General features: G+C 36.5%; 1 protein-coding gene across 1 annotated transcript; it reads right to left on the reverse strand.

The window, feature by feature from the left end:
* Positions 1-5,575: 5,575 nt before the first annotated feature.
* On the reverse strand, positions 5,576-14,152 carry LOC132166165 (aspartic proteinase nepenthesin-1). Its single transcript, XM_088511521.1, is given in 4 exon segments — positions 5,576-7,023; positions 7,252-7,300; positions 7,302-7,399; positions 13,879-14,152. Coding segments are annotated over 4 exon segments (1,698 nt in total). The 3' UTR covers positions 5,576-5,746.
* Between the last annotated feature and the right edge of the window lie 695 nt (positions 14,153-14,847).

Below are 14,847 nucleotides of genomic sequence, written 5' to 3' on the forward strand. Positions count from 1 at the left end.
ATCTACTTTGTTGTTCCTGGTTGGTTTGGTTTTGATTGGAGGTTTGCATATATAGTTAATCTTACCATATTTGTTGAAGCCGCCTCATTGAATAAATGTATATGTAGATGTATATGTGTTTATGTATTTCGTGAAAAAATGTATATGCATAGGTCGTGCAAAAATGTATGCCGAGGTTGTTTATGTGACAATTATTCGATTGTTTTCTCACCTACTTGGACATTGCTCATCTATTAGGAGTTGATTATATTATATCACAAATGTCAATTAGCTGATTGATTGTTTGTTTTATTATTTGCAATTAGTGCGGAGAAGTCGGAAGATAATGGTCATGATGATGTTCACTCGGCTTTGGTCGGAGTAGTGTTTGTTTAAGGCTTTTGTTTTTTGTATTTGTGTATAACCTTAGTTGTATTGTATTTTACTATTTCATACGTTGATGTATATATATTTAGTGTTGGATACTTGGATTATTTGTGGTAGTTGGATTGTGGTTATATATATTATTGTGATTATATATTTGATGTTGGATTGATAGATTATTGGATTTTGGATTATTGGATTTAGATTATTGGATTGATAGATTATTGGATTGTCATTATCTGTAACTCGTATATCAGGTATAACGAGCGGAGAAAATTGTTGTATCTAAACAGAGAAAATTGAAAAAAAAAAAAAAAAAAAATTTGTCTCTGTTAAATTTGGTAACGTGGCATAATCTACCACGTTACCACACATTGTAACGTGGCAGATGCTGCCACGTTACCATATTTGGTAACGTGGCAAAATATGCACGTTACCATAGTTTGCCACGTGCCCAAACATGGTAACGTGGCAGGATTATGCCACGTGACCAAACATGGTAACATGGCAGTAACGTGTTAACACAAATAACACGTTACTAATGGTCCGTTACCAAAAAATTAGATTCTTGTAGTGATTAAATGGGATGCAAAATTGTAACAATTATGTGATTGCTTGTAGGATCAGATTTTAGGTGATCAAGAAAGAGATTCAAAGCTCTTTAGCTTTTTCTTTTCTTTTCCTGATCATTTTGTTTTCATGAAGTCAAGCAATCGTTGCACTTGTTTACAAGAATTCAGGACGCAGTCACACATATATAACCACTTTCCTCTCCCACAAATTAAGCAATGAAATCAAATCATATAATTTGATCATTTGAAAGGGCAAGTGGCTTCCATCTCTATTGCAATGTGCTACATTATTCCCATTAATTTTAACCAAAAAAGAAAAAAAAAAAAAAAAAACAACCCTTCATCCGCTTCCAGTCTAATAAAGTGATACGTGTCTCTTAGCATGTGATAAACATATGTTTTTTTAATTGCATGTGCTTCTCACATTTTCTTTTTAATAGCTTTAATAAGAAAACATATGAGAAGCTCACAAGTTTAAGAGCACATGCATGTCACTTTATTAAACTAGTTTATAAGAATTAGCTACAAACTAATTTGTAGCTAATTTATGCCTATTTTATTAAGGAAAAAAAAAAAGATATTTAGTCCCTAGATTTTTATCTAATTTGAAATTAGTTCTTGGGTTTCTAATTTCAATTAAATAGTCTTTAAATTTTTCCCAACTTTTTATTTTATTTTATTTTTTTATTATTTTTTTACATGTCCACACAAGAGGGGGGGGGGGGGGAGGGAGAATTCGAACTAGTGACCTCCGCTTCATAAGGCATGGTCTCCAGCCGATTGCCCAACTTTTAAATTGCTCTCTTTATCACTTTTCCGTCAAAATTAATGGTGTTAATTAATATATGTCACATGTGTCTCAATTGACACATCAACATCTATATCAGAACCTAATATCAATGGGCCGGGTGAGGTCGTCCATATAAACAAAACAAAAATAAACAAAAGACCCAATTCTATAAGTAAAAACCATTTTTTTCGTCATCCTAATCTTTTGGATTTTATAGTATTAGAGGAAAAACTATTAATTTTGACGTTGAAATTGATATTGGGTGCTTATATGAATTGTGGCATGTCAAAAACAAACAAAAAACCCAATTCTAGAAATATAATACATATTTTTCATCATCCTAATCTTTTGGATTTATAGTATTAGAAGAAAAACTATTAATTTTGACACTTGACATCGATAATTGGGTGCTGATATGAATTGTAGCATGTCAAATGGGACATGAAAAATCGTTAACTTTGGCCACAAAGTGATCTAATGACCAATTTAAAATTTGGACAAAACCTAAAGAGTTTATTCTTGAAATTGAAAATCAAAGAACTAAATCCAAATAAGATAAAAACTTAAAACGCTAAATGTAATTTTTCCCTTTTATTAAAGCAGAGTACCAATCGTAGAACTGCTCATGATGTTGGGTTCCCAACTGATCATTCGTTGTTCGACCCCTATTGCATGATCACCTAAGTGTATCCATGTGCATCCTACAATTCGAAATTAGTTTTATCATAATTCACAACTAAGGGTGCAAGATGATTTTGAACATGCATATGCTACTAACACGAGTTACGTCCGCAGTTGAAGGAGCTCGTCTGAGTTAAACGTAATGTATTGGTGAATCTGTGTCAATCTATGTCGAGGATGACTCGTGTGTATTAGGAGTCTCTCTCCCCCAGGCCACTGGGTTGGCTCGCGGCCACCCCAGCCACTAGGGGTGGCTCGCGGCCACCTCCAGCCACTAGGGGTGGCAGCGAACAGCCCCACTTCTCTCTGCCACCCTCTCCATTTATTTTGTTTTAAAAAATAATAAAACTTGATATAATCAGGTGTGGGTGTTTATTTTTTCTTAAAATGTTCCAGTTGATGTGGCAACCACTTAATGGTTTGCACAAAAGTCCACTTTTATGCATGGACCACATTGAAGTTCTCTCACACTTCATACATTAATGAAGACTTCTCCGTTCATTTAAATAGAGACATTATTACATGTGAATTAAATAACAATTAAATAAAATCATATTAATTCAAATTATTTATTTTCTGCAACTATGAAGTGGAATGGACTTTGATAATAGTTAAAACAGACGGAAGTGAATTGACAATTTTGCCATTCTAAATGCACTAACTAGAGGAAATTGAGGAGATTTGAAATGGAGAGGATCCTTTTCCAAGTGTAATAGAACTAATCAGTTAAAATAGTATGAAATAATTAATATTCATTAACTAATATTTTGGTTGTTTAATTTGATTTATTTTTTATTTTTTTTGTAATGCACAGTTTTCTTTGTTTGATTACTTATGCGTACATAAATAATATTCTGGTTTTTCAACTTTAAACGCATGAAAATGAATGTAGAACAAATGGCCTAGAATTAAGGGACTCTCCATATGTAAGTGTTACTTATCATGTCGACGTATCGGAAAAGAAATTTCTCGACATTAATTGATGGATTAATGCAAATAGCGTAATACTAATTAAATGTTATTATCATGTCTTTCTTATCTTCCACCAAAACAAACATGACTTTTAAAATCATTATTGGATCAAAATTTAATAGTAATATATCGCAAATCTAATTATAATTTTAATGCCAAATCAATTTTGAAGCAACACAAGAGAAACATAAAGAGAGACAAAATTCCATAGTCTTTATCCGGTGCAGAGGCTAGCTTGTGAAGCTTCAAATCTGAAAAGTCAAGTTTTGAGTAGCAGTTGAAACAAAGAAAACAGCTAGAGAAACTCTTCTTAGGGTCCATTTGGGTTTGCGATTTAAAAATAGCGATTTTAAAATATGCGATTTGAAAACGTGATTTTTTAAAACGCTTTTAAGTGTTTGGCAAAATTACATTTTATCCTCTAAAATTGTGCAATTGCAAAAAAAGCACCTCCTTTACCTGCAATTTGAAAACGCAAATTTACTTCGTTTTCAAAACCCTTTTTTTAAAAAAGCAATCCCAAAAATTTATTTTCTACGATTTGATTTAAAATCGCACATTTTATCTATAAAATCGTAATACCAAATACACCCTAATGCTGTGTGTGGATGATAGATTTTAGGTTAAGATTTTACTTAAAATTATATAATTCCACAAAAACCAATGCTGATTTCCTTTGTTTGGGTGAATAAGAGAGTTATTTCAAAAAATTTGTGGAGTTTTGAACTTACATTTTTTCATAATGCTTGTGTTTTTATTTGTGAGTTATTTTCTTGTATTGTTTGTGGTGGTTGATTATACTGTAATTACTTATCCCTAATGGCGAAAGTATGATGGATAATAGAATTAAGTTAAACTAAGTTCGGTAAATTGTCATTTTCTAACCCACAAATTAATTACGACCTATATTAATTTCTAATGAAAATGTTTTAGATTTATTTTGTATAATATCATATATATTGAGATGGGAAAGCATATGAGAAATTTTAAGTTCTTTAGACCTTCAAATATATATATATATATATTTGGAGAAATGAGGATTAATGGGATGCAAAATTGTAACAATTTTATGTGATTGCTTGTAGGCTTCTTGATCAGATTTTAGGTGATCAAGAAAGAGATTCAAAGCTCTTTAGCTTTTTCATTTCTTTTCCTGATCATTTTGTTTTCATGAAGTCAAGCAATCGTGGCACTTCTTTACAAGAATTCAGGACGTACGCAGTCACACAGATATAACCACTTTCCTCTCCCACAAATTAAGCAATGAAATCAAATCATATAATTTCATCATTAGGAAGGGTAAGTGGCTTCCATCTCTATTGCGATGTGCTACATTATTCCCATTAATTTTAACCAAAAAAAAAAAAAAAACCCTTCATCCGCTTCCAGTCTAATAAAGTGATATGCGTCTCTTAGCATGTGAGAAACATATATGTTTTTCTAATAGTATGTGCTTCTCACATTTTCTTTTTAATATCTTTAATAGGAAAACATGTGAGAAGCTCACATGTTTATGAGCATGTGCATGTCACTTTATTAAACTATTTTATAAGAATTATCTACAAACTAATTTGTAGCCAATTTATGCCTATTTTATTAAGGAAAAAAAATGATATTTAGTCCCTAGATTTTTATCTAATTTGAAATTAGTTCTTAGGTTTCTAATTTCAATTAAATAGTCTTTAAATTTTGCCCAACTTTTAAATTGCTCTCTCTGTCACTTTTCCATCAAAATTAATGGTGTTAATTAATATATGTCACATGTGTCTCAATTGGCACATCAACATCTATATCAGAACCTAATATCAATGGGTGAGGTCGTCTATATAAATAAAACAAAAATAAACAAAAGACCCAATTCTATAAATAAAAACCATATTTTTCGTCATCCTAATCTTTTGGATTTTATAGTATTAGAGGAAAAACTATTAATTTTGACGTTGAAATTGATATTGGGTGCTTATATTAATTGTGGCATGTCAAAAACAAACAAAAAACCCAATTCTAGAAATAAAATCCATATTTTTCATCATCCTAATCTTTTGGATTTATATAGTATTAGAAGGAAAACTATTAATCTTGACACTTGACATTGATAATTGGGTGCTGATATGAATTGTAGCATGTCAAATGAGACATGAAAAATTGTTAACTTTGGCCCCAAAGTGATCTAATGACCAATTTAAAATTTGGACAAAACCTAAAGGATTTATTCTTGAAATTGAAAACGGAAGAACTAAATCCAAATAAGATAAACGCTAAATGTAATTTTTCCCTTTTATTAAAGCAGGGTAAGAAGAAAATACATTATAACAATCATGACGAGATTTGCACACATTCAAACTAACGCACAAATACATGGCGATCATCAAGTGAGTGAAAACCGATCACATTGCGTAGGCACAAATGATAAAGTCTCCTTCACAAGATCATGGATAACCAAAAAGTTCTGCTGCTGCACATTACCAAAGATCGACATGCCCGTGTTCCCGGAGCTCCCCATAGCCAAGCATAGCAATCCGCTGCTCGAATCAGCCACAATATAATTTTCTCCCGGCAAATCTAAATCGGCGCCGTTAAAATGGAAAACCAACTTGGGAATCTCCACGTCTGCTTTGTCGGACGGCAAGGTGAAACAGAGATCAAGCCCGGAGGAACCGGAGTCGTTGACATCAAGTTTTACTTGAGAAATGAATTCTTTTTTGAGCTTAGCAAACGCATTGCCATCGATGTAAGAAATGGTCGTCCCGGAATCGATGATTAGGCCGCCACTGCCGTCGTCTCCGAGCTCGAAGGTGGATTTCTCGATCGGCAGGCGAGTGTCTCCGACGGAGATCCCTTCAAGAGAAAGATAATAAAAGGACGGCTGAGATGGGTTTTTCAGCAAAGGGGTGGTGGTGCCTTTGGTGGTGCTATTCTGGCTTGCTAGAGATCCCAAGAAAAGCGCGCTGGTTTTGGAGTTTTCAATAGATGTCAAGCAATAAGAGAATTTTGGTTCGTTGAGTTGGGAAACCAGCGACAAGGGTCCTCGCCCGAGCCCGACCAGGCCTGAGGCTTGGTTGAACCCGTCTCCCTCGTTGTCGTCTCCGCAACCAAACCCGATTTTTGGAACCGAAACCTTTTTGTCATCGGAATCTCCGAACGTGAACGTTTCGGTCGCCAGGATTCCTTCTGTCATGGAGTAGTCGCCGTACTGATAGAAATACTCGCACCCATCAGAGCCGCACGACGACGAGGGCAGCGCGTCGCACAGCTGGCTCTTGCATGGGATCTTAGAGAAAGAGGAGGATTTTGTGGGGTCGAAAATTGGCGTGGGCTGGTCGTAGCACTGCGTACACGGCTTACATTGGGTCCAGATTAGATCGCTGCCGGTGTCGATGATGGCGGAGAAGGCCTCCGGTGGAGTCCCGATAGCTAAGTTCATCAGAAACTCGCCGGTGCCCGGATGCACTGGGGCTTCCACCTGGGAATTATCCGGTGAGGCCAGTGCACTAAGCCTCTGCAGCCTGTGTTGCCCGCGCTTGACTCCCCGCTGGATACGTTCAAACTTGGTAAGATTTTTGCCGGAATCAACATGTTTGAGCGTGACGTGGAATCCCGTCTGCGCTTTCCGATGCTCATGAACTCTCCTCGACGTACAACATGCCGGAAAAACAACAAACAAGAGTAGAAATATCAACGAAGATAGAGAATAAGAGGAAGCCATGAGTATCCGATCGAGCTGGGGAGAGAAAGCGATGGGACTATATCATGAGAAACAGAAGATAAATGATGCAACTTTCCGTTGAAAAAGGATGGAGAAGATGAAACGATTTGAAGAAGAGAAGCCGGAGGGATTAGAGAGAGAGAGAGAGGAAATATTATTTTAGTTACACTGAAAACACAGTGACGTCTCAACTTCATCATCATCATCAAAAGAGGTTGAGATAGCAGCGTAGTGTGGCAGCTAATGCCGGGTGTTGCGTGGTAGTTGAGGAAAATGAGGGCAAAGGAAGGCAAATATTTTGTGAGAGTGGGGAGACTATCACACGCTATCATTTCCTTCGTGGGCTAGCTTGACAACAAAATTCAGTAATAAAATACCATATTGTTAGATTATTTTATATTGTTTAATTAGGATTATCCATATTTTTCTAAATAAGTATTTTTTTTATGATAAAATATTTATATTTTGCTTTATTATAATTTATGGTATGGTTTATTCTAGGGATGTCAATTCGTATTTGTGTGTTGAGTTTGTGTTATATCAAGGCATGTGTATAAGACTAAATAGGTCAACTTTAACCCGACCTATTTAATTAAACGGGTCAAACCTCTTAATCCTACTAGCCCTTTAATTTTGTATTAGGATTGTGTCGAGTTCGCGACTCGTTTCAAAAATTCTCTGCCATTATATATATCGCGTGTTAGGTTTGGGTTGTGTCGAAGCATGAATATAAGGTTATATATATATATATAGATCAACCATAGCCCGACTCATTTGATTAAACGTATTAGACTCATCAACCATAACCCTTTAATTTTATGTTAGGTTCATGTCAAAAATTGTTAGTCCTAATTTATTCCCTTTCTTATAAATTAGTATAGCTTTACTTTAGAGTTTTTTAATCAACGTGAATATACAAGATCTAGCTCATATGTATCTCTGTTTTCACTTTCAATTTTTTTTTTTTCCTTTGATATTTTATTATATATATATATATATATATATATATATGGGAACAATTACGCATCATGAATGGTGATAATGTGTTTCATGAATGGCACACTTTTTGTAAAAGCCTGGGAAACACGGGCATATGAATGCATATTGGATATACGTAAAGTATTGGTCAATATGATTACAGATCACTATTTCATTTTCTCTTCCCCTTTTTGTCATCAAAACTAATATACAGACAAGGTTTTTTTGACCTAGAAATCGATTAGATAGGTTGGTGGTCTAACTGGAAATAAAATAAATAAAAAAGATAAAGATAAAAGAAAGGGACGGCTGCAGGATTTTTGTGGTTTTCAAGCATTGGTGGACTAAAGGCAGTTGGGTGGTCTTATTAGAGTTAGGTGTGAATTTAGACACACAGATATGGGTCGTCTAGTCCTTTCTTTCATCATGGTTTTGGACATTGCACTTACAAAAAGGTTATGATTTTTATAATTCCATAAATTTGTACGTACTTATAAATTATGTATATTACTTTACAACAACCTTTGCGTTAAATTAACAAAATGTAAGTTTCATGTAGAAACGATTATTCTAATACATAATTTCATAGATTTTGATTAAATTTAGAAATGGTTTAATTAGAATATTTTATAGAAGACACTAGTAGTGCACATCAATTAATTAGTCTCTAAAGCTTTATCCGTGGATCCCCCTCTACCGAGGGCTCAATGGCCTTAAGGGGTCCAATGCCCCCAACTGATCTAGAATCGCCTCAAGTCCAACGACCGACAGAAGAGGCCCAACAGGTATGTGGAATAGGGGATCCTTGCCCTTGCCACATCATTGTATCGGCCTACTAGGGGACAAAGCTGATAGCTACCCTAAAAAATGAAATAGTGTTGTTTGACCACTACCCCTCGTCCATGTACCTTCGGTGTAATACCCCGAGAAATCACGGGTTTTAAAAGATAAACAATTTGCTCAAACTGCGACAAACATTTTCATAAAACAAGGTTTTATAAACCAAAAACCTAAGCCCCTTATGAGTGACCCCAAATCCCTTGACATTTTCCAAAAAGCCCAAGACTATACTCTCTAAACAAACGTTCATTAGGGGGACCACCCGAACGTTTTCTCTTAATTAACCTGGGTATGAGCGATTGCTAGGGGGACCATCACGAGCATTCATTGACCGATCTTTGAGCCATTGGGTAATACCCAAACGTACACCTGAACTCTTTGATCCAATGTGTAAATAGTACTCGAAGTTTCGCCCCCGAAAGTACCCGAACGTTTGCTGACAACTATGAACAGTAATTTTAACTTATTCTCCACCTTTCCACGGAAGAGCACGCCCCAAGCCCCTATATAAACCCCTCCCTTCGACCCTCAGCCCCTCCTCACACTAGAAAACCCTAACCCTAGAGTGAGTAGTGATTTTGAAGGAGAAGGAGGAGGCCTTGGTGGATTTTGCCATCATCAAGGTATTTTCTTGTCCATTCCCACTGCCTTCATGTTGTTCTTGTTGTTTTCTTAAGTATTACAAGTTCTAAAGATGCCTTGACAAGTTCTTGTACCTATTTTCTTACAAGACCAAGAATGTTTTTGAAAACCTTTAAACTCTCATTTGATTTCTTTAAGTTTGCATGTTAGCATGTTTTGTTACATTACATGTGTCCATTAGGAGCTTAGGATGAGATGTACCACAGCCTCAAAGCATGGAGCTATATTTGGGATTCTGGCCAAGAGTTTTTACTCTCTGGCCGAACGTTCGCCCATAAGGCTGAGCATTCGCCTCGAGAATAGGACGTACGCCTAGAAAACCGAATATGCGAGCTTAGGGTTTCGACGGTCCCTTTCATTAGTTAGAATTTATTGTGTCACTCGAGGAGTTCTCTAGTGCTGCATATAACGATGTGTCTTATTTCATTATAATAGGGATTTGTGATGTCGAAGCACTCAAGCGAGCGCACGAAGTACGTAAACACTTACGACTACTTTCCTTAAAAATGTGTAATATATCTTCGACAACGACGCCAAAAACTTGTGAAAATTTTAATCTACTCGCAAGTGCACAAATCGTTTGAAATAAAAGGTTGCAAGTGCGAAGTTGAACCCACAGGGAATTGTGTTTTTGAAAACAATTATATCTAAATCAATTGAATCTTAAGCTAGTTCCAAAAAAGATTTGATTTTTGTATTAAAAGAAAATATAAAGTAAACAAAGTAAAATAATCAAAAGATAGAATACTAAGGTTTTGGAATCCACACTCACCAAATCATAGCAACATATTCCATGTTCATCAATATTATTTAAAGTTCTCATAATAAAATCTTAGGTATGTTTTACTTTTGCTTCAAAGAGTTAATCAAAATCATCTCATGTATCCATTCTTAACACAAATCACAAAAGAAATCCAATTTAAATCAAATCATCAAGTGTATCCGTAAATCACAAAAGATATCCAATTTAAATCAAAACATCAATTATATCCGTAGAATAAATCACAAGGGATATCCAATTTTTTTATAAATAAAAACTTAAACAATCAATTGCGTGAAATTATCTCAAATCATCAAATGTATTCTTGAATCACAAAAGATATCCAAGAATCATCTCAATAATTGATTGGAAGTAAAACAATTGAAATATTAAAACTCAATAAACTCGGATAATATTAACGTACATGAAAACAATGTTGCTCTTCATTGGTGAGGCTTCATCCTCAACCTTAGTTGAGAATTTAGTTACACATGACTATGGAAAATAAATCCTAAACCTAAAGAAAGACTAAACTAAAGGGAGAAAAGATGTGAAATTTTGAACTTGGTCTCCAACCTCATTCCTTGAGGCTTAGTAGTCTATTTAGCTGGCAGATGAGTTCGTTTGATCGCATGGTCAGTGCGCTCGATCGCACTCGTGCATGCGATGTTACTCCTATGGCACAGTGCTCATGCGTTGATGCTTGCTTGTGGGTGTGGTTGCGCTCCTGCTAAGCTCGAGCGTAAATGTGCTCGAGCACAGGATTATGTGCTCGATCCCACTTCCTCAGATGGCTCTTTTTCCAGCTTTTTTCCAAACTTTGCATTTTTCCCTTTAAATCCGCAGTTTTCCTTTACCAACCTACAAAACACTAAAAATACAAAACATTAGATTAAGACACAGGTAAAGGATTAACAGATGTAAATTAAGGAGCTTAGATATGCAATATTTGGCACTCATCAATGTACCACAGCCTCAAAGCATAGAGATATATTTGGGCTTCTGGCCGAGAGTTTTTACTCTCTGACCGAACGTTTCCCACACGGCCGAGCGTTCGCCTAGAGAATAGGACGTATGCCCAGAAACCCGAATATGCGAGCTTAGGGTTTCGATGGTCCCTTCGTTAGTTAGAATTTTTTGTGTCACTCGAGGAGTTCTCTGCTGCTACATAAAAAGTTGTGTTGTATTTCATTATAACAGGGATTTGTGATGTCGGAAGACTCAAGCGAGCTCACGAGGTAAGTAAACACTTACAATGCTTTTCTTAAAAACGTGAGATATGTCAGTTGATTGAGTATGTGTATGATATGAGCATGCCTATTTTGTATAAACTTGGTAACTATTTTAATAACTGGTTCATAAGATACATCGTATAACATGGTACACTGGTACGTGCGGTATAATGGCCATATACTATATAAACTTGATTCAATGGTCAAATGTGTGTATGGATGTGATATAAGGGCCTTAGATCCAATAGTTATTTCATAACCGACACGACCTTAATTGGCGGGTCATTACAAAACGTACATCATTAGTAACGTGGGCCACCCGAGGTCGGACTCGGTCGGGCTGCTAGTGTTATGGATGGTAACATATAATGGTCAAAGCACCGGCATTGCATTACAGGTCCCTTGGGACAACGCCAACCCTGTAATACCTCGACAAAACATCTGTTTTCAAAGTTAATGATTTCTTACTTAAGTGGTTAATGTTTCCTTAAAACAGAGCCTTAAACCAAGAGACCTAAATCTTCTCCAAATAAACCAAACCCTTGAGATTTTTTGAAGCAAAAACCCCAAAACCACCTCACTGGCCGAGCGCATGCTAGGGGACCACATGAGCGCTCTTGGCCTAGGTGTGAGTGCTTACCCGGGAACCACACGAGTGCTCGCTGACCAGTCTTCAATCCATTGGGCAAAACCCAAATGTACGCCTGAACTTCTTTACCTATTGTGTAAATAGTACCCAAGCGCTTGCTCAACAGTACCTGAGCGCTCACTGCCATTTATGAAAATCAATTTTAACCCATTCTCCACTTTTCAGACCCAAACTACACCTCCACCCTCTATATAAGCCTTTCCCTTTGACCCTCAACCACCTTCAACCTTAGGAAACCTAACCCTAATGTGAGGAGAGACTTGGAGAAAGAAGGAAGAGAGTTTGGTGCCCTTGCTATCTCCTAAGATGATTTCTTGACCCTTCCTTTATGCCTTTTTATTGTTGTTACTGCTTTCCTAGTATAAAAAGTTTTAAATGCCTTGACAAGTTCTTGCACCCATTTTCTTACAAAATCAAGAATGATTTCGAAAACCTTTCATCCCACCCTTGATTCCTTCGAAGTTGCAAGATAGTATGTTTTGCACTTGGATGTGTCTATTTAGGGCTTAGAAAGAGATGTACCAACCCATAGCTTTAGATAGAAGCCTAAAACACATTTTGCGAGTTTTGGACCGAGCCTTAACTCTTTGGCCAAACGCTTGCCCTAGGGAGCGAGTGCTCACCTAGAAAGCAAGACACATGCCCCTTAGCCCAAATATGTTGTACGAAGGTTTTTAGCAACCCTTTTCGTTAGATGGAACCTCGTAGGGAGCCTGTTTCTAGAACCCAAGAGTGGTACGGTTGTCACTATAGACCTTGCTTAAGAAAGATCTTCATGTTGTTATTAGGTTATATTATTGTTAGTTCCTCTGTGTCTTTAATTTGAGGATTATACTTGTCCCTGTAATGATTAATAGACTTCTTAGATTTATTTCACCTTCCTATGCATTAACTATTATAATCCTCAGATGGGCGGTTTCCCATTTAGCCATCAATTGGTTCAACTGGGGTAATTGCCAGTAACCTTGCCAGATTGGTCAAGGCCAGTTTTAGAGGTGTTACAAACCGTGCTGAGAAGGGTTAATATCTTTGGTAGAATATATATGATAGTTTTGACGTATTAAAGCATTAGTTTTTTTGCATTAAAACACTAAGGTGGTTGCCGCTCGAAGTACACCCATTTCTTTCTACCAAACGATATTTTCATGGTGTATTAACAAAGATAACACTTCTTTCACATCCTTATCAAACTGAATGTTTATTTTTACTCAATAGTAATTGGTTCATGTTGTACTCAACTGTGAGATTTACTTACTAAGTTTTAGACTTACGCGATTATTGCATCTAGTAGGAAACCTCTTTTAGGAAGAGGAGAGTGACGAGGTTGCCACTATGGATTTGTTTAAGACAGAAACTTTGTGTTGATACCAGGTTTGATGAGGTTATTTTTTCTATTAGTTGCTCCGTGTCTATGTTTCGAGGATAATATATGCTTCTTTTATGATTATCAGATTTCTTAGATTTATTTCACTTTTTATTCATTAACTCTAATTATACTTAGAGGGGCGGTTCCCCAGTTTGCTACAAGTTAAGATAGGTATTTATAGATCTACATCTTTACTTCTTTCCATCTTAACGGGGATTTTCTTCTGTTAGGACGGGAAGGCCAAAATCTAATATTTTGAGCCATTCCCGTCATAATGGGTGTTAATCCTCGTTAGGACGCAAAGAGTTAAAAAGTATATCTAGATACCCATCATGAGCTCGTCATAACGCATCAGCTGATGGGAAACCAGGGAGTCGAACTTTGGTCCCATTACATGTCCCGTCCTAATGGGGTTCCTGACGAGAGAAAAAAGAGGCTTCAATTTTGCTGTAGTCACTTGTCCCGTTCTGACGAGCTTCTTGATGAGAAATGCTCTCGTCACTTGTCCCATTCTAACAAGCTTCCTGACAAGAAATGCTCTCGTCACTTGTCCCGTTTTGATGAACTTCCTGACTAGAAATGCTCTCGTCACTTGTCCCATTCTAACGAGGTTCCTGACGAGGAACCAATAGCCTCCCGTAATGTGTCCTGTTCTGACATGACTTCTGAAGAGAAAACAGAAACTTCCCATTACACATCCCGTTTGGCCGGGGTTCCTGACGGGAAACCAGAGAGCAGTCCTTTAGTGCTATCACGAGCTCGTTCTGATGCCCCATTCAACGGGGAAGGCAAAGAACTCTTAACAAACATCCAATCTTCACCTCGACACTTGGGAAAAAATGGGAAAATACAAACAAATATTTTGATCATTCAATGAGGCCAAACTAAACCTAACAATCTTCCCCTTTGACCATTTAATGACAAAACTTAAAACACCTCCAATCTCTACCTTGACATATGGGAAAGGAATGGAAATTACAAACACAGGTTTTGCTCATTGGATAAGGCCAAATACGTCCTAACAGTTTAGTATGTTAATAATGTTAGAAGTAGTCCTTTCTGCATATAAATGTTATTTTGGCTTAGGACTCTGTTAGTGATCTTGTTAAGACTTAAGGACTTAGCTAGAAGTGGTTTTTTGTTGGTTGTAGATTCGAAATGGGTCTTTTGCCCAGCACCAAACGTTTGACCTTCCCTGATTGAACGTTTGATATCGTGGCTGAATGCTCGATACCCCTAGTCCGAACATTTGAAGGTCAAGCAGATAGTCTATTTTGAGCGTATTAGGATTTAGGG

This window comes from Corylus avellana, chromosome 11 (genome assembly GCF_965113065.1).
Source record: "Corylus avellana chromosome 11, dhCorAvel1.hap1.2, whole genome shotgun sequence".
Classification (NCBI taxonomy): Eukaryota; Viridiplantae; Streptophyta; class Magnoliopsida; order Fagales; family Betulaceae; genus Corylus; species Corylus avellana.